The sequence below is a fragment of the Petaurus breviceps genome, unplaced genomic scaffold, assembly GCF_028583685.1.
Source record: "Petaurus breviceps papuanus isolate PSGF00001 unplaced genomic scaffold, PetGlider_PUasm1.0 90823, whole genome shotgun sequence".
Classification (NCBI taxonomy): Eukaryota; Metazoa; Chordata; class Mammalia; order Diprotodontia; family Petauridae; genus Petaurus; species Petaurus breviceps.
The window spans coordinates 3,814,248-3,841,368 of NW_027187352.1; the positions used below are offsets into that span (position 1 = coordinate 3,814,248).

The following is a 27,121-nucleotide window of genomic DNA, read 5'->3' on the forward strand; positions in this document are numbered from 1 at the left end:
TTCACAAGTACAATTCTGTACTTCCTCTCGTCCATGTCCGTCTCTGCTCTTCATCTTCCTGGTCCCTGTCCTGCTCATTTTCCCATTTTTTTGTGCTTTCTGGAATCCCTGTTCTCTTGCTGATAATATTCCTTTATCATAGCCTTCTTCCTCTTCTACTTCTGCATTTTCAGAAACTTGGCTATCACCACAAGATGCTTTATTCCTAGCTATTCTTTCTATTGTATTAGATACATCTTCTCTCATGTTTAAAGATAACACTGGAGCAGAGGGAAGAAAAGTAGCAATATTCTTTGTGTCCCATAAACACTTGCAAAGCCTCCCTTTGTCGTCTTGACTCAGAAATTTCTCCTCCTCTGAGGTTCACTCTTTCCATCTCTGTTGCCCCTTCCAGACCCTTCTTATAATCATTTGCAGTGTTCCAGATAACATTCTGCCTTCTTTTTCAAGGAGTTCACTGCTTGACTCCATAGAATTCTTTTTCTCTCCAACTTTTGTCTTCATTCTTAAGGACATATGGATACATGTTAATGTTGCCTTTATTACCCTAATCTTGCAGTTCATTAACCTCAGCTGCCATGACCTTCATTTTCACCTTGGAAACATACAGAGATAACCATGTCCTTTATTTTGCTGTCGTCTGGTCCAACCTCCTAATTTTACAAATGAGGAATTTGGAGCCCAGGGAGCTTAAGTGACTTGCCCAGAATTACCCAGGTAGTGTCAGAAGCAAGATTTGAATCCAGGTTTGCTGGCTTCTGAGCCAGTTCTCTTTGCATTGTTCAGAACTCAGAAATTCCTGTATTGGATCAAAACTTCTATCCTTGGATTTCTCTCTGCTTCACTGCTTTTAAACTAGATATTCATCCTCACTCTGTCCTACAGTGACTTTATCTGTCTTTGCTCTCCCAGTCTATTGTTTCTACTGTGATCTCACTTTAATTACAGTCTTGACTTTATAGTTAAAAAGTCTACCTGTAGGGGCAGCCAGGTGGTGCAGTGAGTAAAAGCGCCTGCCCCAGAGTCGGGAGACCTGGGATCGAATCCAGGCTCAGATACTTAGCACCCACCCAGATACACCTGGCTGTGTAACCTTGAGCAAGTTACTTAACCCCAATTGCTTAGGGGTGGCCAGGTGATGCAGTGAGTAAGAGCACCGGCCCCAGAGTCGGGAGACCTGGGATCGAATCCGGGCTCAGATACTTAGCACCACACCCAGAAATAACTGGCCGTGTAAACTTCAGCAAGTTACTTAACCCCAATTGCTTTAAAAAAAAAAAGTCTACCTGTGCTCAATCCTCTGCTCTTGAATCCCTTGACCTTGGTCCTACTCTGGCTCATGCCTTGCCAAACCACATTCTGGCTTATCTGCACCATCCATTTTCTTCATTCCTATTTGAGTGCTGTTGATGGAGAAAGACACACAAGCAATGACAGAATCCACTATGTATTGGTAGTCTAATTTCAAATAGGCTCACAAAGGTACATAACAAATGCTTTTCTCCTGCCTTGATCGACTCTTTTATTTTCCCAAAGTTTTTCTTCTTTCCTTTCCTCAATCCTCCTGCAGTATCCTCTCCCTCTTTCCTGTTAACAGATAGCTGTTATATAGTTCAAACCCCTTTGTCATCCCCTGTTTTCTCCTTTTTTGTTCCAGTCCCTGATGAGGAGGTGGCTACTCTCCTAAATTCAGTTCCTGTACTTCAATGCCCTTCATCCTTTCCCTTTCTTTCTTCCATTGGAGCTCACATCTTTGATTTCCTTGATCTTGTCTTCAAATTACCTTGAATTTACTCATCATTGCCTCGTGTCCGAACTATATAATAGCTTCCTAATTTTTTCCCTGCATTCCGCCTCTCCTCCTCTCCATTCCATCTTCCACATAGCTACCGAATTGACATTTCTAAAGCACAAGTTTGATTATGTCACGCTCCCCTGCCCAAGAAACCTTAGTAGAGGTCTAATCTAGAGTAAACTATAATTTCTTGTTTGACGTTTTCAAGCTTTACATTCATACTATCTTTCTAGACTGATTACATATCATTGTCATTCACACACATCGTTTCAACCAAACTGAACTGCTTGCTATTTCCTGTATATACCATTTTCATCTTTTGCCTTCTTGTCTTTATACATACTGTCCTCACCATTCTTAAAAACACTCTCCTTCTTTCCTGCCTTCTGGAGTCCCTGTTTCCCTTCAAGGCGCAGGTCAAATGCTACCTCTTACATGATTTCTATCCTGACCAATCCCCCCCAATGCTCTCAAGTTGTTACTGTTCTTCTCCCTGACAGAAAAAACTTGGAAGAGCTTAGCAGAATGCCGAGTACATAATAGGTGCTTAATAAATGTTTATTGAATTAAAAAGACTTTGTAATTATTTTATATGCATTTATCTGTACATATTGTATCCCCTAGTACAAAGGAAGCTCCTTGTAGACAGGGACTGTTTTGTTTTTATCTTTTTAGCCTTTCTTCCTCTTCTTTAGCCTCAGTGCCTGCCACATAGTAGGCACTTAGTAAATGGTTGTTGAATTGAATTGAATCCATGTATATGTTGTATTTATATACATGTGGTATATATAAGTTTTTTGATGGCAGTCTTATTTTTGTGTTTGTATCCCTAGCACAGTGGCTTGAGGAGAGTTCTTTAATAAATGGTTGTTGAGTTGAGAGCAGATATTATATATTCAGTTTTTACAGATGAAGGAAGTGAGGCAGCTTCATTGTGTGACCAGCACAGGGTTATCCTGGGACTCTAGTCTAGGTCTTTGGACTCCAGAGTCCAGTGGTCTTTTCATGTGTCACATTAGCTTTCCAAGGGATTCATTTAGTGAAATAATACATTCTTTCTCTCTTATTATCTTCCACGTGGCCCATACAGATTTAGGGAATGATGTTAGAAATAGTATACACTTTGGTAAAGAATCAATCACAATGGTTTAAACAAGCATCTGGATTTTTAAAGCTGAAAATATAATTGTCATGATATTGGTCCAAAATCTATAACAGTAGAGTGTACTTTGAGTGACTTTACAGAGTAATAGAATTTCAGAGTTACAGGGTAGCAAGGTAGTGCACGGAATAGAGTACTGGCTCTGGAGTCAGGAGGACCTGAGTTCAGATCCGGCCTCAGGACACTTAACACTTACTTGCCACATGACCTTGGGCAAGTCACTTAACACCAATTGCCCTGCCCTCCCCCCTCCAAAAAGCAAAAGCAAAAAAAAAAAAAAATTTCAGAGTTAGAGTCCTTAGAGACATCTCAAAGTCCAATCCATTCCTGAGCAAGAAACCCCTCCACAACATTAGTGATAGATATGTGGTCATCTAGCCTTTGCTTGCAATCTCTTGATGAGAGAGGCATTTAAATAGATTTAATTATTAAGCTGCTTTCTTCCTCTTTTTTTAAATCAAGCTTGATTTTGCCTCTTTGCAACTTCTACATCGTATTCTCTTCCTCCTCCTGGCAAGGATATCAAAACAAGATTCCCTTTTTCTTTCACTATCCCACACAACACAGTGGCTCTTCCAAGCCTTTTCATCCCTCCCAAACCTCCCTAGGCTTCCCTCCCCACTCCCCCAAGTCTCTCAACTGAGAATATTTCCTCTTATTCCACAAAAAGTTGAAGCTTTTCACCAATCTCTTCTCCTCCTTATATTTTACCGCTTGAGGTGGCCCTTCTCTTCGCCAAGGCAAACTCCTCCATATGTGCAAACGATCCCATTCCTACCTGTGTTCTCTAGCATATTGTCCCCTCTATCATTCCCACTTTCTTTAATCTTCAGTTTCTCCCTCTATACTGGCTACTTCCCTACTATCTACAAATCTACAACTCTTTCTCAAAAAACCATCACCTGATCTAGCCATCTCTACCTTCTTCTCTTTTTGGCTAAACTTGAGAAGACCATCTGCAGGTCGGTGCCTCCACTTCCTTCCCTCTTTCTTTGCCTTCAACTGAAACGGCTCTTTCCAAAGTTATCAGTGATCTATTAATTGCCAAATCTAAGGACCTTTTTTGAGTCTTAATCCTGCTTGACCTTTCTGTAGCCTTTGATCATCTTCTCCTTGATATCCTTTTCTTTTTAGGCTTTTGGGTCCCTGATTTCTTCTGATTCTCTTCCTACCTCTCTGACTACTTCTTCTCAGTCTCCTTTACTGAATATTCATCCAGATTATGGCCACTGCAGTTGGATGTACTTTGTATGAGTCTTCTTTTCTTCCCTATATTGTTTAACTTGGTGATTTCATCAGTTTCCGTGGATTCAGTTATCATCTTTAAGCTGATGATTTTTAAATCTAATTTTATAGTCCTAACCTCTCTCCTGTCTTCCAGTCTTACATCTCCAACTGCCTTTCAGATATTTCACACTAGGTGTCCAGTAGACATTTTAAATTCAACATATTTAAAACTGAGCTAATTAAATTCTCCCCTCCCGCCACCTCTCCCCAACAATCCTTTCTTCCTGACTTGTCTGTTACTGTTGAGGGCTCTATAATCCTCTCAGTCACTGAAGCTCATGACCTGGGTTTCATCCTTGACTCCTCACTTTCAGTCCTCTTCTTTAATCTGCTGCTAAGTCTTGTTGATTTGACTTTGGTAACATTTCTTATATGTTCCTCTGCTCTCCTGACACTGTTACCATTCTAGCGCAGGCAGTAATCACCTCACTTCCTGGACTACTTCTGTAGTTTGCTGGTTGTTCTTCCTGCCTTAAGTCTCTCCACACTCCCATCTATGCACTCATCTGTCTTTTTATTTTTCTGCGTTTTGGAGGGCAAGTGGGGTTAAGTGACTTGCCCAAAGTCACATAGCTAGTTTTTGTGTTAAGTGTCTGAGGCCGGATCTGAAACGAGGTCCTCCTGACTCCAGGGCCAATGCTCTATTCACTGCGCCACCTAGCCACCCCTCATCTGTCTTTCTAAAGTGTAGGTGTAACTACATCACTCCTCTTCAGTAAACTCTCATGATTCCTGTTTCCTCCAGGATCAAATATATAATTCTCTGGTTTTTAAAACCTTCATTATCTGGTCCCTTACCACTTTTCCATTCTTATGTTGCACTCCTCTGTTCTCCTCTCCTTCTGCTTTTTACTCTTCAATCCAGTGTCCCTAGATGTCCTGAATGTTTCTCATATAAGACACAAGCAAGAAAGGTCTCAGGAAAGACTGAGTGGAACTTTGAAGAAGCCTACGGAATCTAAGAAGTAGAAGTGATGGGAAAAACATTAGATTTGATGTTAAAGGTCTTGGGTTTGAATTCTGATTCTGATATTTATTACCTGTTTGACTTCTAGGCAAGTCATTTATCTTCTCTGGGCCTCAGTCCCTTCATCTATCTATAAAGTGAGGGGTTTGAGCTAGATGACCTTTAGGATAATTTCCAGCTCTGAGGTATGATCCAGTAATTGTTGTCCCCATTTTACACATTAAAAAACCTGGCTTAGAGAAGTTAAATGACTTGCGTGTACTCAGATAATTAGCAAGTGGTACAGTCAGGTCTTTGAATTTCTAGTTTGGTACCCTTTTTGCTGTTTTATTAAGCACCTATTATTTAAAATGTTCTTTGCTTATATACCTATAAGAGGAATAAAGAATAGGTCTGTCTCTTTCCTCCTGAAGCTTATAAAATAAACTATAATCTACCTAACTTGAGCTAGATCATATCATAATCAAAATAGGACAGTGTTGCCATCATATGATGCAAACAACCCTTAATATGTGACAGTGGTGTAGGTAGAGTAGGAAACTACTAATTATGATATAGCTTTTGCTTTTCCTAGAACTAGTTTATTTTTTTTTTTTACTGGCAAATGTATACCATGTAGTAGACATTAGTGCATATTGGATGTTGCTTTGGGCTGTCATGTCTAGTAGTATGGGATAGTGTGTTTCATAAAGAGTGTGGGGCATGGAGTTACAAAGTTTAAATCTTAGTTATGTGCAGTTGCTTTTGGCACTTAGAGGTTTCCTCTGGATAGGTTGGGCCAATGATACTAAAAGCAATAAATCTTTATTATGGACCAGAATAAGAAGCTACTTGAATTGAGCTGGAGTGGGCATGGGAGGCAGCAGAGGGAAGGGAGGAGAACAAGAAAGGGCAAGATTGTATCCAATATGAAGGCCGAGACACAAGGATACAAATAGATCTCCAGAGGGGCAGTATACATCTGTGACTTAGCCAACAGTACAGGTTGGGACCTTAAGGGAATGAGATAAATTATCTTGTGGCCATGATGAGGGAAGGAAGGGTGTGGATGGTTATGTGAAGGGCTCATTCCGGACCCATGATGCATATTATACCATGCTCTTGCCCCCTTCTCAGTTCTTTGTTGACCAGCTGGGGTTGTTGTGCATGAGAGACGTCTAGGGAGGAGATGCTTGTCACAAGAAAAGTTTGACTCTGAAAACAAGGGAGTTATTTAGACTTTAACTGTCATTTATTAGCTGTCAGCTGCGGACCAATCCTTTCACCTTTCTGAAACTGAGGTTAGGTTCCTTTTTTATACAATGGAGATAATAATACTTGTAGTGTTTATTTCACAAGGTCATAATGAAGAAAGTGATGTGTAAAGGGCTATGTAAATGTGAGCTTTTAACGTCATCATTCTTACCTCCGTCTTCTTGTGTGTGTTTTATCTGCTGTCTTTCTCCTAAAGAGAAATTGTGAACTCTGTGAGGGCCGGGGCTGTCTTTTGCCCTTCTTGGTATCCCATAGTGCTTAGCAGTGTGTGCTTAATTACTTATTGACTGGCTGCCTGACTGAAGACACTTACCATGGCCCCCCTGTCAAGTGTTGCTTCTTCTTTCCTCTACCCTTCCTGATCCTAACATTTATGAGATTGGGAGGAATTATTATATACTTTTTGCTTTTCCCTGCTGCTTACCTCATTCTGCTGTTATTATTCTACTTTGAGATTCTTCCCATTTTGGCCCTCAGGCCCTTACCTATGTATTGAGGGGGTTGAACTATCTGACCTTTGGGATCATTTCCAGCTCTAAGGTATGATGTATAATTGTTAACTACATTTTAAAAAACCAAGCTCAGGGGGTGGAGCCAAGATGGAGGAGTAAAAGCAGGGACTTGCTTGAGCTTTTTCCAAAACCCTTCTTAATACCTGTAAAAAATGACTAAACAAATTCTAGAGTTGGAAAACCCACAAAATGAGAGAGTGAAACATATCTCTAGCCCAAGACAGTCTGGAAGGTCAACAAGAAGGGTCTGTTGCACTGGGTTGGGAGTAGAGTGAAGTCCACCATGGGCCTCACCCTGCTGGAACAGGTCTCAGGAGAGTGAATCACTGGCAACTATGGTGGTTTCTAGACTTCTCAACCCACAAATGCTGAGGACAGTGTGGAAGATCAGTGAGGGAACTCTGTGGGACCTGGGTGAAAGAGGAGCATGGTCCAGCCCTAGCTCCGGGGCAGTAGAGGTGACTGTGACAGTGACAACAGCAGCAATAGCTGCTGCTTCTGGAGCTCTGGACCCATAGACAGTGGGGGATTGAGCGGCTGATACAAAATCCCTGAAGCCTGGGACAGCACACCTACCCCCACCCCATTAGAAGCTGAGTCCTACCCTGACAAAGAACTAGAAAGTCAAGTATTTGACTGGGAAGATGAGCAAACAGCCTATAAAAAGTCAGACTCTAGAATCTTTGGTGACAAAGAAGATCAAAACATACAACTAGAAGAAGACAATAAAGTCAAAGTGTCTACATCAGAAGCTTCCAAGAAAAATATGAATTGGTCGCAGACCATGGAAGAGCTTAAGAAGAATTTTGAAAATCAAGTAAGAGAAGTAGAGGAAAAATTGATAAGAGAAATGAGACTGATGCAAGAAAATCATGAAAAACGAGTCCACAGCTATCACTGATAAAGGAGACCCAAAAAAATACCAAAGAAAATAACACCTTAAAAAATAAATTAAACCAAATGGCAAAAGAGGTCCAAAAAGCCAGTGAGACGAATGCCTTAAAAAGCAGAATTGTCCAAATGGAAAAGGAGGTTCAAAAGCTCACTGAAGAAAATAATTCCTTCAAAATTAGAATGGAGCAAATGAAAGCTAATGACTTTATGAGAAATTAAGAAATTATAAAACAGAATCAAAAGAATAAAAAAATAGAAAAACCACTGACCTGGACGATAGATCCAGGAGAGATAATTTAAAAATTATTGGACTGCCTGAAAGCCATGATCAAAAAAAAGAGCCCAGATCATCTTCCAAGAAATTGTCAAGGAAAACTGCCCTGACATTCTAGAACCAGAGGGTAAAATAGAAATTGTAAGAATCTACTGATTGTCTCTTGAAAGAGATCTCAAAAGGAGAACTCCTAGAAATATTGTAGCCAAATTCCAGAGTTCCAGGTCAAGGAGAAAATATTGCAGGTATCCAGAAAGGAACAATTTGAGTATTGTGGAAATACAATCAGGATAACACAAGATCTAGCAGCTTCTACATTAAGGGATCTAAGGACTTGGAATATGATATTCTGGAGGTCAAAGGAGCTAGGATTCAAACCAAGAATCACCTAGCCAGCAAAACTGAGTATTATACTTCAGGGGAAAAAATGGACATTCAATGAAATAGAGGATTTTCAAGCATTCTTGATGAAAAGACCAGATCTGAATAGAAAATTTGACTTTCAAATACAAGAATGAAGAGAAGCATGAAAAGGTAAACAGGAAAGAGAAATCATAAGGGACTTATTAAAGTTGAACTGTTGACATTCTTACATGGAAAGATATTTGTAAATCATGAGACTTTTCTCAGTATTAGGGTAGTTGGAGGAGATAGATTAGATAGATAGCACAAAGTGAGTTGAATATGAAGGGATGATACCTAAAAAATAAAATGAAGGGATAACAGAGGAATATATTGGGAGGAGAATGAGAGATAGAATGGGGTAAATTATTTCATATAAAAGAGGCAAGAAAAAGGTTTCACAATGGAAGGGAAGGGGGGGAGGTGAGAGGTAATGATACTTGGGAATGAGTTGACACTTGATTCTCATTGGATTTGACTTAAAGAGGGAATAACATGCACACTCAATTGGATATCTTACCCTACAGGAAAGGGGGAAGGGAGGGAATGGGTGGGGAGATGATAGAAGGGAAGGCAGATTGGGGGTAGTCAAAAGCAAAAACTTTTGAAAAGGGACAGGGTTAAAGGAGAAAATAGAATAAGTGGGGTTTCAGGATAGGATGGGGGTAAATATTGTTAGTCTTTCACAACATGACCATTATGGAAGTGTTTTGCATAACTACACATGAATAACCTATATTGAATTGCTTGCCTTCTCAATGAGGGTGGGTGGGGAAGGAAGAAGGGAGAGAATTTGGAGTTTAAAAGTTTTAAAAACAAATGTTAAAAATAAATGTTTTTTACGTGCAACTGGGAAATAAGATATACAGGCAATGGGATATAGAAATCTATCTTGCCCTACAAGAAACTTAGGGGGAAGGGGATGGGAGGGAGGGAGAAGTGGGGGGCAGACTGGGGAAAGGGGTAATCAGAATGCATGCCATCTTGGGGTGTGGGGAGGGGAGAGATGGGGAGAAAATTTGGAACTCAGAATTTTGTAGAAATGAATGTTGAAAACTAAAAATTAATGATTTAAAAAAACCATGCTCAGAGAAATTAAGTGACTTCTCTATATATAGATAATTAGTAAGTGATAGAACCAGTTTTAGATAATTAGTAAGTGATGAGAAAGCCAGGTTTTCTGATTCTTTGAAATTTTCCCCATTCTTCTGTACTATCTAGTTCAGAGCCTCATTGCTACAATCTTTCAATTTTGAGGTCATTCTTCCTCCTTTTTTCAAAAAGTTTCAAAAGTTTTTCAAAAAGTTTCAAAAAGTACCTGGTTCTAAGGCTTCTTCTCCTTCCTAATCCCTGTGGTCATATCTGTGCTTCAGGAAAATTGCTTTGGCAGTAATGTGGAGGATGGACTGGAGTGGAGAGGACCTTGAGGGCAAGAAGACCAATCAGGAGATTTGTAATATTCTAGGCAAGAGATGATGAGGGCCTTACCAAAGTTTGGAGCTGAGAGTAGAGAGAAGGGTCAGACTTTTAAGTTTTTCATGATGTAGAAACATTGAGATTTGGCAACTAATTTTATATGTAGAGCAAGGAAGAATGAGGAATTGAGGATAATGCTGAGGTTATTAATCTAAGAGACTATATGACCAAACAGTTCTTAGAAGTCTGGTTGGGTGAGCTGTAAGATCTGGGCATCTTCATCAGACTATAAAACATCCGCTTCCAAAAAATGCTGTTGACCTTCCACCATAATCACACATCACAAAAGATAAAGAAATGTATCCAAGATGGAGAAAAAAATATGCTTCAGTGGTCTGAGAACTTGCCTGATTTAGCTCCCATTGAAAACCCATGGGTTTAGAAAAATGAACTTTTCATCAATTGTACACTTAATATCTAGTGTAATAAAAGTATGGTTTCAAGATGAAGAATGAAAGAATATGTGTCAAGATCTTGTGAACTTAATGCCAAATCCTATAGAAAAAGTAATTGCAGCAAGAGTATATGGCATGTTAAATGTTTAAAGATGTAAAAATTGTCAATAAGTTTATTTTACTACTACCCAAATAGTTCACATATTCCTGCATTCACCTTAATAGCTGTTCTAGACTTTCACTTCTCCTCAAGTACCCAGTAGCCACTTCAACTTCTTACTTTATAAGCACAGAATCTTGCCTTACACTTTTGAGACCTTCTCTCATGAGCTTGCTTTGATACCTCCCTTGAGGTATCAAAATGGATAGCATATAGGACTTGGAGCAGGAAGACCTGAGATTGAATTTTTCCTTAATCACTTACTAGTTCTGTGACCGTGGACAAATCATTTAATCTCTTTTTATCTCAGTTTCCTCATCCTTAAAATGGAGATTTTAATAACACTTTCCTCACAGGGCTCTTGTGAGGATCAAATGAGTTAATAATATATGTAAAATACTTTGTATCCTCAGGGCCTGGCGTCATGCCTTGCACAGAGAAGGTGTTTCAGAAATATTTTTGGTTAAATGAATGACTTCCAGAGAGTACTTCTACTTTCTAAGATACTACCTACAGAAAGTGAATTACTTACTCTATGGCAGTATTATATTGCTCTGTGGAAATAATTTAACTCTTCCTTCCTAGATAAGAGAATGCTCATTTACCAGTTTTGTATTTTGAAGACTTAATTCTAAAGTTCTAAAAGGCCTCTTCAACAGTAAGGCTGAGGTTATTGTTATCATCTTTGTGAACAAATAGGTAAATAAACATACTTTTAATGACATTTTATTAGAGTTGGAAGAAATTTAAACCAGCTAACTAATTTTATTATTGTATTTGAGAGAAAGTACATGGTGTAATGAAAAGAATATCAAACATTGAGCCTTTGCTCTGTGACTTACTAGCTATGTGATCTTGAGCAAATCCTTTCATCTTGCTGGGTCTCAAATTATTCATACCTTTATCACCAAGAATATTGTGAAGATCATGTTTATGTAGTAGCTAAGTGGCACAGTGGATAGAAGGCAGGACTTGGAAGCAATAAGATTTGAGTTCAAATTCTGCCTCACATGTTTATTGTGTGATCCTAAGCAAGTCACTTAGCTTTTTTCAGCCTCGGTTTCCTTAAATATAAAATGGAGATAATATTAACACCTCCCAGGGTTGTAGGTGTTGTTATAAGAATCAAATGAGATGATGTATATCAATTGCTATGCAAACCTTAAATGCTAGAGATTATTATAGTTAATTCAATAAACATTAAGTGACTACTATGTGCAAAGTTTGATGCTGTGTGTAACAGTAGGCTGGTATTTAAATCTGAGTGATTCTTTTGGTGAGATATAGCATGGCACAGTGGATAGAGAGAGCTGATGACCGAGGGGCTGGGAAGACCTCGGTTCAAGATTAATTTATGACATCCTATTTGTGTGGCCATGGGCAAAGCAGTTCATGTCTCAGTGCTCTAGGCAACTCTCTCAGACTGCGAGTTGCAGAGAGAAGGTACCAGTCTTATGCCAAATAAATACCAAATCTTATGCCAGAGAAGGCATACGTTCCTTATGCCAGTGAATTCATATATTCAGTCCCTACCCTCAGTTCCTTTTATTATAGCATCATTTGGTTCATGTGTGAGTTGGAGTAGATGATTTCTGAGATATCTTGAAACTCTGAGATACTGTGACTGTGTTAAAGGATGAATGGAAAGGAAAAAGACCTAATTTTTATACTAATTCTTTCCCTCTGCAGAAAATGAAGCTATTAGAAAACTGCTTTTGGTAAATCAGCATGTCAGATGAGTGGTTTAGGCTGGTCCTTGAATTTTTGCTAATAAATTTGCAAACGCATCTATTTTCTTTCTTCTTTCACTGGTTAATTCTGGAGTAGTCTTTTGTTCTTTGTTATTGGGAATCACTGAAGTAATGAGATGGTGACTCTAACACCTCAGCGAATAAACAGAGTAATTAGGTGTGATAAATGAATTATATAAACCTTAGGGTCCTGTTAATATCTTTAAAATCCCTCTGATAAGTTAAGCCCAAATTGAGTATAGAATCCTCTTTGAAAGCTTGCTTTACTGAAATGCTTTTGTTGCTTTGTTCAATTTTTTTCTGCCTTAAAATTGAGTTCAATAAACATTAAGGACCTTCTCTAAATGAGATAGTTTGGCACTTAGGCATTTGTTGTTTTTCAGTTGTTTCAGTCATGTCCGACACTTCATGATCCCATTTGGGCTTTTCTTGGCAAAGATACTGGAATGGTTTGCCATTTCCTCTCCAGCTCATTTTTGCCAATGAGGAAACTGAGACAGGGTCAAGTGACTTGCCCAGGTCACACAGTATGTGTTTTTTTTTTTTTTAAGCAATCGGGGTTAAGTAACTTGCTCAAGGTTACACGGCCAGTTATTTCTGGGTGTGGTGCTGAGTGTCTGAGCCCGGGATTCGATCTCCAGGTCGTCCCAACACTGGAGCCGGCGCTCTTACTCGCTGAGCCACCTGGCCGCCCCTCACACAGTAAGTGTTTGAGGCCATATTCAAATTCAGGAAGATGAGTCTTCCTGATTACAGACCTGGCATTCTATCCATTCTATCTACTGCATGCCCACTTAGGTATACAAAGATGAAAATAATACAGTTCCTATACTCAAGGAGCTTAAAATCTTGGAATGGGGATAGTATATAAGATCATAGACAACGCTGAAAGGGAACACAGAAGCTATTTAGTCCAACTTCTTTATTTTACTGATGAGGAGATTGAGGCACAAAGAACATATGAGTGCTGGCATGTTATAGTAGAAAGAGCATTGGACTTGGATTCAGGAAGACCTGGATTGAAATTCTGCCTTTGACATTTAATAGCCTAGTGATTATGAACAAGTCCTTCAGTGTCATTTTCATTTTATCATCTATAACATGAGGATAATAATACTTGTATCTCAAATCTTGTTCTTACAAAAAAAGGGCAGTTGACAAAGTATCATTAATTTTTGTAATGCTTATTTCGTATCAATAAAATTTTTAGAGAGTCTCTGGCCCGTGCTGAGGAGGACATCCTCCATGAAGGTGTGAGAAGGGACTGAGTTGTCTTTTACAAACAGCATTCTTTCTATAGTAGGCCACAAAATTAATGGAAAGTTGTATAGACTGCAAGATCTAATAATAGTCTAGTTTGGCTGGACTGTAGATTGTATGAAAGGGAAATAGCAATTATACTTTTAAAATAGTTCAGGAGAGAGGTCATGTCAGTCTGACCTTCAAATCTTTGTAATAACAACAATTAATATTTAGAATGCTTTCTGTGTGTCAGGCATTGTGCTAAGCATTTTACAGTTATTACCTCATTTGATCCTTATAACAGCCCTGAGAGGTAGATTCTATTATTATCCCCATTTTTACAGATGAGGGAACTGAGGCCAAAAGGTTAAGTGACTTGCCAAGGGTTACATAGCTAGTAAGAATCCAAGAGCAGATTTGAACTCAGGTCTTCCCAGGCCTGGTTTTCTATTCACTTGTACCACTTGGCTGCCTACATTAGCAGTTGTCATGAAGCTTAAACATAGGGAATGGATATGAGTGAGAGTACAGAGGTAGAATTCATAAAACTTGGTAGTGGCTTCAGTAATTGGGGTTAGGGGATGGCAAAAGAAAAGGAAAGGTCACAGATGATTTTGAGTTTTCTGACTCGAATGTTGTATAGTATTATAATAAACTACATTTAAACATTCTTTTAAATCCAGCTAATTATGATGTATAGTATTAAGCTGGCTTGTTCTTTGAAGATAAAGACAAGTTGATCTTAGTAAAGCACTGTGATGTAAGTCTGGAAAGGTAGGATAGAGCCAGAAAGACTTTAAATATCAAGGCTTTAGATATCCAAAATGATAATCAAATGTTTTGAAGTATCAAAAATTGTGAAAGACTTTAATTGTAAAACTGATGGTTTTATGTCTTATCCCAGAGAGGCACTGGAATTTCACCATCATGTTGTATAGTAAGAAAGGATCCTGGGCTTGAATGCATATATTGTGTGACCTTGGGCAAGCATTTATCAAGAGATGTTTTCTCATCTTTAAAGTGGAGAAGTTAAGATTCTATGAACTTTAAGGCCCCTTCCAACTCTCTTTAAATCTATCTTGTACAGCTTTTCAACATCACCTTTTCTCCCTTCAGTCATAGGTTTTAAAGCTAAATGAACTCAAGCTTGTGGCATTTCTTCTATTCCCTCTAATTTTTGAAAGATTATAAACATCAGTGTTAAATAGTCAAACCCATCAGTTCTTTGAGGACCTTGAGTTGTGCTTTACCTTGGTCTGGAACTTGATGACATTAATGACACAGATGGTCAATGTTGGAAATGGAACAAGATGAATTTTATGACTTCGATGTCCAAGGCCCTCTCCACTGTACCATACTGTATACCGTTGTGTGTGTTTTCTTGCTTCTCTTCTTCTCTCTTCTGGTATTTGTAATGCATAAGGAAATTCCCACCCCTGACATATTCTCACATGTTTCTTCTTAGGCCTAGGAGTAGTCCATAGTCTTACTTTATAGGAATAGTGCATTGGCACATCTTTAAGAATAAATTAACTGCATGGTTCTAAGGAAGAGAAGAAACTTAAGTAAGTTTTCAGCCTTTTGTTATAAGCATTTATATTTTGATTGATATTTGTGAATATACTATCAATTTTTTTGTATAAGAATCTTAAAATATGCTCTCCATACCTTTTTTTTACTCTTAAACTTCTTATACTTAGATTAAAAAAAAAATCAAATTAATATGCTTCTGAAAAAATATAGAGAATCTAAGCCCTTAAGGTCTAATTTAATCAAAGGCATGGGTTATTTTTACATTTCTTTTGTAACTTCATATGGTCTTCTCTCTCTCCCCCACTCCTATCCCTCTCCAGTGTGGGAAGATTTGTGAGAAAAAAGGCAAGGTTCCTTGGTTAAGTTCTTGAGAAGCTACCACAAAGTGAGATTGGAGCATATTTGAAAAAACACTGAAGAAAGTCATACATAACCAAATACTGAAAGCTACTCATGATCCAGGTTGGAGGATTGATGACTTTTTCATGTAGGTCAACTTTAGTTGTATCTGGTTCAAATAGAAATGACAAATACATGCTTTTGTGTTTTTCATAAATGTAAAAATTAATCCTTTATGCAACAATTGTAAAATTAATTAAAAGTATAATTCAGCAAAGCATTTATTAAGCAAGTTAATGTGTGATATAATAGGAACCCTCTACTACTTACCTACCTGTGTGACCTTAATCACTTGATGCCTCAATTCCCTCATCTGTTTTTATAAAGAGATAGTCTAGATGATCTCAACATATTCTCTTATAGCACTAAATCCTGTGAAGTAATGGGACCCTCTGTGGCCTGAAAAATAGTACCAGCTGTGACTTGAGAAGTTTTGATTTAGTTCTCCAAATATTTATTAAGCCTCTACTATATGCAAATCACTAATCAACTGCTATTTAAGAGGCAGCTGCTAAATCACATTTCTTTGTTTTTTGTTTGTTTTTGTTTTAAATTTATTTACATTTAGTTTACTACATTCAGTTCCACAAGTTTTTAGTTCCAAATTTTCTCCCCCTTACTGTCCTCTTCCCTCCCCCTCACCATGGTAGCATGCAATCCAATATAGGTTCTACATATACCTTCACATAGACACTTAACACTTACTAGCCGTGTGACCTTGGGCAAGTCACTTAACCCCAGATGCCCTACTTTCCCCCTCCAAAAAAGCAAAAAAAAAAAAAAAAAGAATTATTTAAAGTGTTCTGGGAATACATTTGGTGTTTATAGTCAATATTCAATGACATTTTCGTCCTACAAATTTTTCTATTTAGGGGCACACAAATTTTTCAACAAACCATTAAGTACCTATTCTTTACAGACTTCTGTGATAGAAATGGGGCAGAAAAAAGTTTAGATGAGACTTAAGACTTAGATATCTTGAAGTTTATAAAATGTTACGTATGCAAAGATAAGAATATAATACATGCTATTGCATAATGCATGAGAAAGTTATGGAACAAAATGCTATGTGAAGCCCAAGGAAGAAGGTTGCTACCAGAAAGGATCAAGGAAAGCTTCATGGAGAAGTTAACATTAGAGTAAGGCATTTAAAAATGAATAGAAATTAGACAAAGAGAAGGAAGGAGGTCATATTAAATATAGGCAAAACTATCTTAAACCTCTGTTTTTGCCTCTACTAACAAAGTTTCTGATGCATAACTTCATCTTTATTGGAGATAGTACTTATATGTTAGATGGGACAATTATTTTTTATTGTGCTTGTGGATGATTATAGCAGGTAAATTCATAGACAGTGTTGGCAGGATACCAGCTTTTAAAAATCAAACCGCTTCCTCAAACCCCAAAGTACAAAGTCAGGAGAGAGAGCAGAATTTGAAAACCTGTATATCCAGTTGACTTGGCTAATGAGGTGGTTTGGTTGTCTACTTCAATACCCATTTTCCAGGTTTTATTCTTTTCACTTATTTTGTGGTTACTTGTTATTATAACCTGGTTTTGACTTATCAAGTCAAGGAACTAACCTGATGGAAGTGGAGAAAGAATTCCAGAGTATTCAAATTAGGGCTACTTGCTTCAACAGTTGGAAGGAGAACTCTTTGAGTTTGAGGAATTTAAAAATGAGATTTTTTTTTCAGTTTCTGTTTATTATAGCTCTATCATTTAGTGGCAAATGCCTCTCCAAATGAGTGATTGTGGTAACACAAGCATCTGCACTAGGGAGGGGGAAAAGAAACCCAAGTTTCTATGGGTAATTTATTAAAGGTGTGTAATTTATTAAAGGATATTCTTCATTGCTGGGTGGAGACAGAAGTGGAATGCCATGGGCCTTCAAATCTATGTTTATATTGGGCCTGTGGTGGGGTAGTTACCAACAATGAACTTTATACATTTAACACAGACACCAAAAAAGAGACACAATGCATTACCAGTTCTGTACCTGAAGCCTTTCCAGTTTGATAGGAGCTCTCAGAGCTTGTTCTTTGCTGGCAGAGCCTTTGAAAACCCATAGTTGCATCTCTTTATATATATCTTGCACATAGTTGGTAATTTTAGAGCTACAAGGGCTTGTGTAAATATTCTAACTTGTCTTTTTAAAATCTTATTGACTCTCCATTTTAAAAATGAGGGAGATGAGGCCCAGAGAGACTAAAAGATTTGTTGTATAGCAGGTTAGTTAGTAGCAGAGCTGTGATTAGACCACAGATCTTGTGTGTCAGGCTAGTATTCTTTCAACACAGTATACTTCTCATGAGCCTAGTAAAGGTATAGTGATGGGGTAAAAAGAAAGCTTAACTTGGAATTAGGAAACTGAACATCATTAATCTGTTTTCCAAGTATAGGCTGTTCTTTCTCCTGGGAGAGAAGGAAACACAGGAGTTATTTGTCATAAAAGTATTCTGCAGACCACCTGGACAGAAAAGGAAATAGATGAGTTCAGAAAACAAACCACTGGCCTGTCACAGAGGGATGATTTATAGTGATAGGAAGCTTTTATGATCAGAAATCAGCAGAACATCTTAAAGCAAAGGAGAGAAATTCTGGATAGGGGAAATAAGACTAGGAGGGATAGGAAATTCTAAGGATGAAGAAGAAAAAAGGTGAATTTTCTGAAGAGAATGATGTTGATGCACAAAGACCTCACCAGTCAACTTAAATGTTTGAAATACAAGGTGCCCAAAAAGTCTTTGAGCAGTTCCCCCTCCCCCTGCTTTCCTGCCTCCTTTTGTGTTGTCTCCCCCTTTAAATTGTAAGCTCCTTGAGAGCATGGCTTTTTATTAATTGTATCTCCAGTTTTTAGTACTGTGTCTCGTGCATAGTAGGCTCTTACTAAATGTTTATTAGTCATCAAATTTTCAGATGCCACATTTAGGAAGAGATAGCTACATTTTCATTGGTTGTCCCCAATGATTGGAACTCTCTCCTTCCTAATCTCCATCTTCTGTCTCTTTGATTTCCTTCAAGTCTCAGCTAAAACTCTAATTTCTGCATGAGACTTTACTAGGCTTCTTTAATCTTAGTATCTTTCTTTTCAAATTATTTCCAATTTATTCTGTAGATATCTTGATTGTACATAGTTTTTACATGTTGTTTGCTCCAGTTGGACTTTGAGTTTCTTGAGAGCAGAGACTGATTATTTGCCTTTCTTTGTATCTCTGTGCATAACATTTTACCTGGCACATAGTAAGTCCTTAAAAATGCTTTCTTGACTTGACTTCGCTTCATCAAGATCTCAAGTGATCTCAACAGGAGAGAACTTTGAATTGAATCTAGCAAAATAAAATTTGATAAAGATAAATGTAATTACATTTGGGTAAAAAAATCAACTTCTAGGTATAGGATTAAGGTAGGAACATTTTGGCATAGTTCATCTGAAAATGATCTGTGTTTCAGTGAACTCTTAAATTCAGCATGGGTCAACATTGGGTAGTGTAGCTACTAAAAATGCTGTTGTGGTCTTGGGCTATATTAAAAGAGGCATAACTTTCAAGAAGGAGGTATGTCTCTTCTATTCTCTGCCATAGTCAGACTATTTTTGGAGTATTGTGTTTAGTTCTGGGTAACACAGTTTAAGAAAGAAATTGATAGTTAGAGAGTGATCAGAGAGGGAGGTAACTGGGGAGGTGAAGAACTTTGAGTTCATGTCATTGAGGATTGGTTGGAGGAATTAGGAATATTCAGCCTGGAGAAGAAAAGACTTAGGATAGGCATTATTATAGCTTTCTTCAACTATTTGAATGAGAGGCATTGTGGTTCATTGGAAAGAATGATGCAACATCTTACACTGTATACCAAGACAAAATCAAAATGGGTTCATAAACATAAAGGGTGATATCGTAAGCAAATTAGGAGAGCAAGGAATAGTTTACTTATCAGATATATGGAGAAGAGAATTTATGTCCAGAAACGAGACTAAAATGGACAGTTTTGGTTATATTTAAAAGGGTTTGCACAAATAAAACTAATGCATCCAAGATTAGAAGGAAAGCAGAAAGCTGAGAAACAATTTTTACAGCAAGTGTCTCTGATAAAGGCCTCATTTCTCAAATATATAGAGAATTGATTAAAATTTATAAAAATGTAATTCATTCCCCAATTGACGGATGGTATCCCACAGAGATTAAAAAAGGGGGGAGAGGAAGGACTTATTTGTACAAAAATATTTATAGCAGCTCTTTTTCTGGTGGCAAAGAATTGGAAATTGAAGGGATGCCCATCGGTGGGGAATGGCTGAATAGGCAGTGGTATATGATTGTGATAGAAGATTACTCTAAGATATGCTGAGCAGGCAGATTTCAGAAAAACCTGGAGAGACTTATATGAACTGATGAAGAATGAAGTGAGCAGAACCAGGAGAACATTGTATATAGTAACAGCAGTACTGTACAATGATCAACTGTGAATTACTTAACTATTCTTAGCAATATAATGATCCAGGATTCCAAAGGATTCGTGATGAAAAATGCTGTCCACCTCCAGACACTGAACCTGAAGGGCAACAAGGTGGCACAGTGAATAGGACACCAGCCCTGGTGTCAGCAGGACCTGAGTTCAAATCCTGCCTCAGACACTTAACACTGTGTCCTTGGGCAAGTAACTTAAACCTAATTGCCCCGCCTTCCCCCTCCAAAAAGACAGAGAAAGAACTTGATGGTGTTTGAATGCAGATCGAAGCATACTGTTTTTCACTTTCTCAGTGTGTGTGTGTGTGTGTGTATTTTTCCTTTAGGTCTTCTTTTACAACATAATATGGCAATATGTTTTGCATGATTGAGCATGTTTAACCTATATTAAATTGCTTACTGTCTTGGTGGGGGAGAGGTGAGAGAGGGAGAGAAAATTTGAAACTCAGAATTTTAGGAAAATGAATGTTAAAAATTGTTTTTATGTAACTGGGGAAAAAAACAAAATATTATTAAAAGAGAAATAAAAGAAAGACTAATGAACTTGGAGGCACAGGACCTCAGTTTTGTTCTGCCTTTTACTACCTATGTCATATTGAGAACCTCTTTGAGTCTGTTTCCTTCTCTGGAAAATGAGGGAATTGGACTAACTGACCACTAAGGTCCTTTCTGCTTCAAATCCTTTGATCCTATGACCTTATGATTTTTATGAAGGTGGAAGTAATGTGCTTATCAAATTTGGGGGTGCCATATTTGGGAAGAGCTAGCTAACATATGGAAATAGCTCGGTGGCTCAGTGAATAGAGTACTGGGCCTGGGGTCAGGAAAACCTGAGTTCAAATGTGACCTCAGACACCCACTAGCTGTGTGACCTTGGGCAAGTCACTTAACCTCTGTTTGCGTAATCCATTCATGAAGAAAATAACATACCATCCCAGTATCTTTGCCAAGAAAACCCCAGAAATGGGGTCATGACTGGACAGGATCAACAAGAAGCTGACACATTGACTAGCACTTTCATCTCTTGCATCATGTTCAGAACTCTCTCCTTCCTAATCTCCATCTTATGTTTCCCTGGCTTCTAGGATTAGAATTCCTTAGCTTGAAAAATAAGTATAATTCTATAGCTAGGTCTCCCAAATGGAGAGGAATCAATTGAGACAGTTTTCAGATAGGAATTTTTTGGGAGATGAGACTTTGCTCTGCCTTATTACTAGGTTGGAATGAGGGACAGTTATTATTAGGGTACTTTGTTTCATCTTCTCCTGTACCGTACTGTGAATTATTTTGCCACATATATTATTTAACTTATGAGTTAAGATATGTGTTAAATACATGTTCCAGGCATGGTAGAGGGAAAGACTCCAAAAAAAATAAGGATGGGCTACATGTTCTTCTCATTTTACCCTTAAAATATAACAAAAACCTGAAGAAAGGACTGACCAATCAAAAATAAGATTTTAGTCCTAAATTTTTAAAGATGCGGTGGATGGTGTACTTTACTGTAGTGGGAATATGTGGTGTGGTGGGCATAGAGATAGTCATCCTTCTACCAGGAATATATGAAGACTGTTTTGAACCTTAAATGACATCATTTAGTCAGACCTCTACATTTCACCAATAAAGAAACTGAGGTCTAGGTAAGTTAAATGACTTGCCCCAAATCACAGAGGCAGTGAATAGCAGAGCTAGAATCAGAACCTAGTTCTTCTGATTCCACATGTGCTCATCTTACTTTAGGTAGCTACCTATAGACTGTTTGATCTGGAGTGAAAAGAACTAGGTTCAAATTCTGACTTTTCTTCTTACTAACTATGTGACTCAGGCAAGTCACTTAATGTCTGTGAACACATCTGTCAGGGGGTTGGACTAGATGATCTTAGAGATCCTATCCAGCTTTAGAACAGTGATTTATGACATACTCTTACTAATCTTGAGTAGCTCTAGCTCTAAGTCTTAGAATGTCAGAACTGAGAGGAACCTTAGAAATTATTTAGTCCAGTGCCTTTATTTGGCAGAGGAGGAAACTGAGTCCCAGAAAGGAGAAACTAATTGTCTTAAGATACTTGAGTGAGGACTCAGAACCAGGTTTTCCACATCTCCTACTGAAGAGCTTTTGCTGTTATACTATGTCACCTCACTGTACTATCTTGTCTTCTCAAGCTGCTGTAGGAACCAGGCTGGTGTGTCTGGTCTTCAGGAGGGATTATTAGCCTTACTGACTGTGTGAATGAGCCTTATTTTTTTGGTTTTATTTATATTACCTGTGTGGTTTTTTTGATTGCTCAAGAATGCAAGCAATTGGACTTTAAGCCACAGCGAAGTATTGGTTTGGCAAGAGCTTAGTATGTATGGTAAGCTTACTTAAAAATTAGAGGGACTTTACATCTGATAAGTCTCAAAGCACTCACTTGGGATAGATCTTCTGTAACCAAGTCCTTAGTGGAAAGATGATTCTAGGGTTGACTTTAAACTCTTCTATCTCTTGTGTAATTTGTATTTTTAGTTGAGGGAAGAAAAGTTAGAAGAGGAGAAAAGCTCTGAGGATCTGATTCACAAGCTCTTACTGGAGGACATTGAAGCAGGGAAAAAGAGAATGGAAGAACTACAGAAAAAAGATGAACCTTTAGTTCTCGTAAGTAATACCTTTTTAATGATAATAATTACATTTTCATAATATTTTATGAACTTTTTCTTTGTGGTGGATGAAAGATGAAATGACTGAGAAAACAAAAGTTCAATCTCCTGAGCATATCGATTTATTAAGCATTGCATGCCAGTTGCCTAACAGAGCAGGGCTAAACCTCCTCAGCTCAGACCTGGACCCTGAATACTGGGGGAGACAGATTTTGATACATTGAAAGCAATTAGTGAAATAAGGCCAACTAATTAAAAGGAAACAATAAAACATTAGGTAATCTGATTTCTAATTGAGTGAAAGACCAAGAATTTTCCAAGTTGGGAGGGGGAGAGCTAATAGGTGCAATTCTCTAAAATCAGAAAAGGGGGTGTCCCAGTTCCACTCCCAACCCCCTCCCACCCCAATGTCTTGTGAACAATCAAAGAAACAATGGAACAGTAACTGATTGATCAGTATGGGGCCAGTTTTCAGATAAGATGTGGGTTGCTTGAGATGTACAATTGTGAGAAAACTCCTGGCATCAATCTTTGGAGCTGACTGAGTTTCTGGTCAGCATAACCTAGCTTTTTGGTTAAGGATTTCTAAATAACAGTTAGAGGTGTTCCAGTTTCCCAGCCATTCAGGGATAGGTTCAAACAATGTAATAAGGTTTTCTCAGTTCCCACAATTGAATAAAGTTTTCTCACAAGATAGAAGTTGTACTAGACCAACTTCTTGAATAGAAGGGAACCTGAGCTAGCTCCAGAATTGAGTCACAAGATGGAGTCACTGTGGTCTATTCAGTTGCCACAGTTAACCACTTGCTGTCCTAATCCTGTCAATTTTCTCACCTTACAGCCCTTTTGATAGAACTTTCTTTGACCTGTCACAGCTAGGCTAGGTGATGGAGCCCTTCAGAATTCACTTGAATTTGGTGATCTAGTAACACTGTTAGGCTTCACAGTTTATGAGAAGTAGAGAACTTAGTAAGGAGGGTCTAGAATAGCACTAAGATATGAGTGGAAAAATCAGACCTGTGTGGACAGGTTAAAAGATTCCTAGATAGATTGGGGTAGGACAGTGGATGGAAGGAAAGATTTAGCATCAAATACTGCCCCACAGTCTCTTGTGTTATCTTACTTTGCTATTTTAAGCAGCCACTGTGCTAAATACTGGGGACACAGAGACAAAAATGAAATAGTCCTTTCCCTTAAGGAGCTTGATGGAGACCTGAGATTCATTCTCTTCAGGAGATTCCATTAGGATTTCAGTGAGACAAAAAAAGTATTGAACTTTATGTCAGAAAAGTTGGGTTCAAAGTCTTGGCTTCAACATTTAATGTTTGTGTGTTCTTTGGCAAACCACTTCATCTCTCTTGGTCCCAATTTCATCATGTGTGCTCCACATCTCAGAGTTTTGAGAAGAAAAATAACACCACCACCAAAACTTTGAAAACCATAAAGTCTACAAATGCTAGGACATGTGAAATAACACTTTTTACACGTATACAGCTACTTATGAATGATTTGTTTATTCATTAAAACATGCCTGAGGGTACTTTTAATTCTTGTTTGTATTTGAAAAGAATAAAGTTGGTTTTTAATGTGAGGTATTTTCCCCATTTTTCTTCTCTCTTCCCCTTTCAGTGCATCCCTCTTTCTCACCCATTCTTCTTTTGAGATAATCTTAACATAACATCCTCTGACTAGGTAGACTTCTTCTAATTGCCCTACTGATGATACAGTTCTTAGGGGTTACATGTATCATCTTTGCATATAGGAATCTAAACAGTTTAATCTCATGATTTCTCATTCATGTTTACCTTTTTATACTTATTTTGATTCTTGTGTTTGAATGTTAAATTTTCTATTCAGCTCGGGTTTTTTTCATCAGGAATCCTTAAAATCCTCTGTTTCATTAAATGTCCATGCTTTCTACTGTAGGATTATACTCAGGTTTTTCTTGGTTGTAATCCTAAAATTTCATATTTCATGTCCTCTACTCTTCTGTAGGGACAGTTGCTAAATTTTGTATGATTCTGACTGTGGCTCCATGGTATTTGCATTCTTTCTTGCTGCTTGGCATATTTTCTTCTTGACCTGAGAGCTCAGGATTTTTGCTATTATATCCCTGAGAGTTTTCATTTTGGGATTTCTTTCAGGAGATGATTGACTAGTACAGGGAAAATGACCTGGGAGAGAACTGAGGGGGTCAAAGGATTAGAAATCACAATGGGAATGGAAGAGGAGGATTTTTTAAGGGAAGGCAGTGGGAGAGGTGAAAAGCAATAGATTATGGTCAGATTTGTAGGTGCTGGCAAGATCAAGGGTATGACCATCTCTGTGTGTGACTGAGGTGGGGTGGTAGAGTAGCCCATGGGAGAAGAGTAGGTTGAGAAACTGAATGTTTAGGGTATGTGAGGGAGAGTCCATATGTATGTTGAAATTCCCTGTTATGAGGGCAGGAATTGGGGAGGAGAGAATTGTGAGCTAGGTACCAAATTCATTGAGGAAGAAAGGGGAGTGACTTTAGGGGACTGCAGATAACAGCTGCCAGGATTTTGATTGGGTGGTAGGCATGAATAGCATGAACCTTCATGGAAGAGGTTCAAAGTGAAGGAGGAAAGGGGAGAACATGGAGGTGTCAATGGGGAGCAAAGAATATTCCAATTCCCATGCCTAGACTAGTGAGCCGAAAATGAGTGAAGGTGCAAGCAGCACTAGGAAGTGTGGCCAGGGAAACTGTGTTATCAGGGGACAGCCAAGATTGAGTTAGTAGATGGAAGGAGTGGGAGAGGAAAAGATTTAAGTGAAGGGAAGTTTGTTTCCAGTGGAACAGGCATTAGAGAAGGTACAGTGGAAGAGCTGAGTGGCATTTGGTTGGAACTTTTGGGTCGGAGAATTGAAGGGGATGGGAATGAGGAATTGAGTGGTGGGACATGGGGAATGGGGTTTGAATAATGACCTTCAGGGGTTCAGAATCACTGGATTTGTAGGGTATTATCAGATGTGAAAATGCAAGCTGTGTGTGTATATCTAAGTATGTATGTATATATGTATGTCAGTTACCACCCTTTACGTTTGGACTAGGACCTATCATTTCTAGATTTATTTCACAATTTTACTCCCCTTTGTGCACTCTGATTTCCAGCTGAACTGAGGCCTGCTCTGCTGTTTCCTGAACTCTTTATTACATCCTTCAACCTCTGTGCCCTTGTACTTTTGATCTCCTTGCCTGTAATGTATTCTCTCTTCATCACTACCCCTTAGAACTTGGGCTCTTAGTTGAGCCTTACCTTGAAGGCTGAACTGTAGTGCAATCATTCAATCTTTTCTGATTCCTCAATTGTTAGTGTGTTATCTAATCATTTGTAGTTTTTAATCTGTGTGTAACTTGTATGTTCCCAATAGAATGTATGTTTTTTGAGAGCAAGGACTTTTTTGGAACTTTTTTGTCTTTGTATCTCCAAAACCTTTTGTGATATCTTGCACATAATATACACTTAATAAATTGCTAATTCAGTTGGATTGAAGCGATTTGTTTAAGATTCTAAGATAATGAGTAAAGGCACAGGGATTTGATTATGGATTTAGGACTCTACACTACTGGCTCTTGAAAAGTAAATCATTTGAATTTTGGGAGAATCAATTCTATGTGTTATTTGCCAGATACTTCTGGGGTTTTACCATTCTAGTTACATTACTAAATCTTGCCATTATTATCAGCAAATACAGTAGCTCATATGTATGTGATGGTTTATGGGATGCTTCTCTCTTACTAATCTTGTAAGGTAATAATGAACCCAAACAAAGTAAAAACTTGATGAATAATAGCCACAAGAACCAATATTCCCTAGCCCCTAATTAATGCTTACTTAGCATCCCCTCCCCCAGGAGGTGCTCTGGCACTGGGGCTGCACAAACCAGCCCTCAAGCTCACAACAGAATGCAACTCTATACCCCAACAGTTCACCTTTTTCCTCCAGTGCCACAGAGATGCAAACTCCAAGCAACAGGAATTTGCTTAGTCTGCTATAGCGACATGGCAACATTCTGTGCTGCAATGGTGCCTAGCCTGAGCTGAGGAACAGAAGGAAACATACATGTGTTTGTATGTTTGTCACAAACTCAAGATTCCACCATAACCCTCATCTCGTCCCAGTATTGTGGAGATCCAAACTTCAAATGGCAGAAATTTGCACAGTCTATGATAGCTACGTGGCACCTCTATACCATTGAGCCAGAGAATTGAGGAACAGAGGAAAAAGGGTAGGATACATGTATTGGGGACTGTGTGTCAGTCCACTAAGCCTGAGGGAAAGAGCCTAACATCCAATTAGAGCCAGTTCTCCCTTCTCCCTCTAAGTCACTTGGGAGAAAGACCAAGGCTGGTGAATTGTAGATTGCCCAACTTGCTCTGTAGCCCCAAGGGAAACCATCATGAGAAGGGGGAGGAAGTCAGAAAGTAACCAGTAAGGATTATACTTGGTTGTGTGAGAATCATAAAATAGTAGAAGCTCAGAATCTTGGAGTTTG

General features: G+C 38.4%; 1 protein-coding gene across 1 annotated transcript in view; it reads left to right on the forward strand.

Annotated features, from left to right (window-relative positions):
* The window catches only part of RNF169 (ring finger protein 169), a 77,362-nt gene that overhangs the window by 23,214 nt on the left and 27,027 nt on the right, over positions 1–27,121 (forward strand). Inside the window, exon 3 of the mRNA XM_069070848.1 lies at positions 22,473–22,601. Coding sequence (XP_068926949.1) covers positions 22,473–22,601 — 129 coding nt within the window. The remainder of the gene's footprint in view (positions 1–22,472; positions 22,602–27,121) is intronic.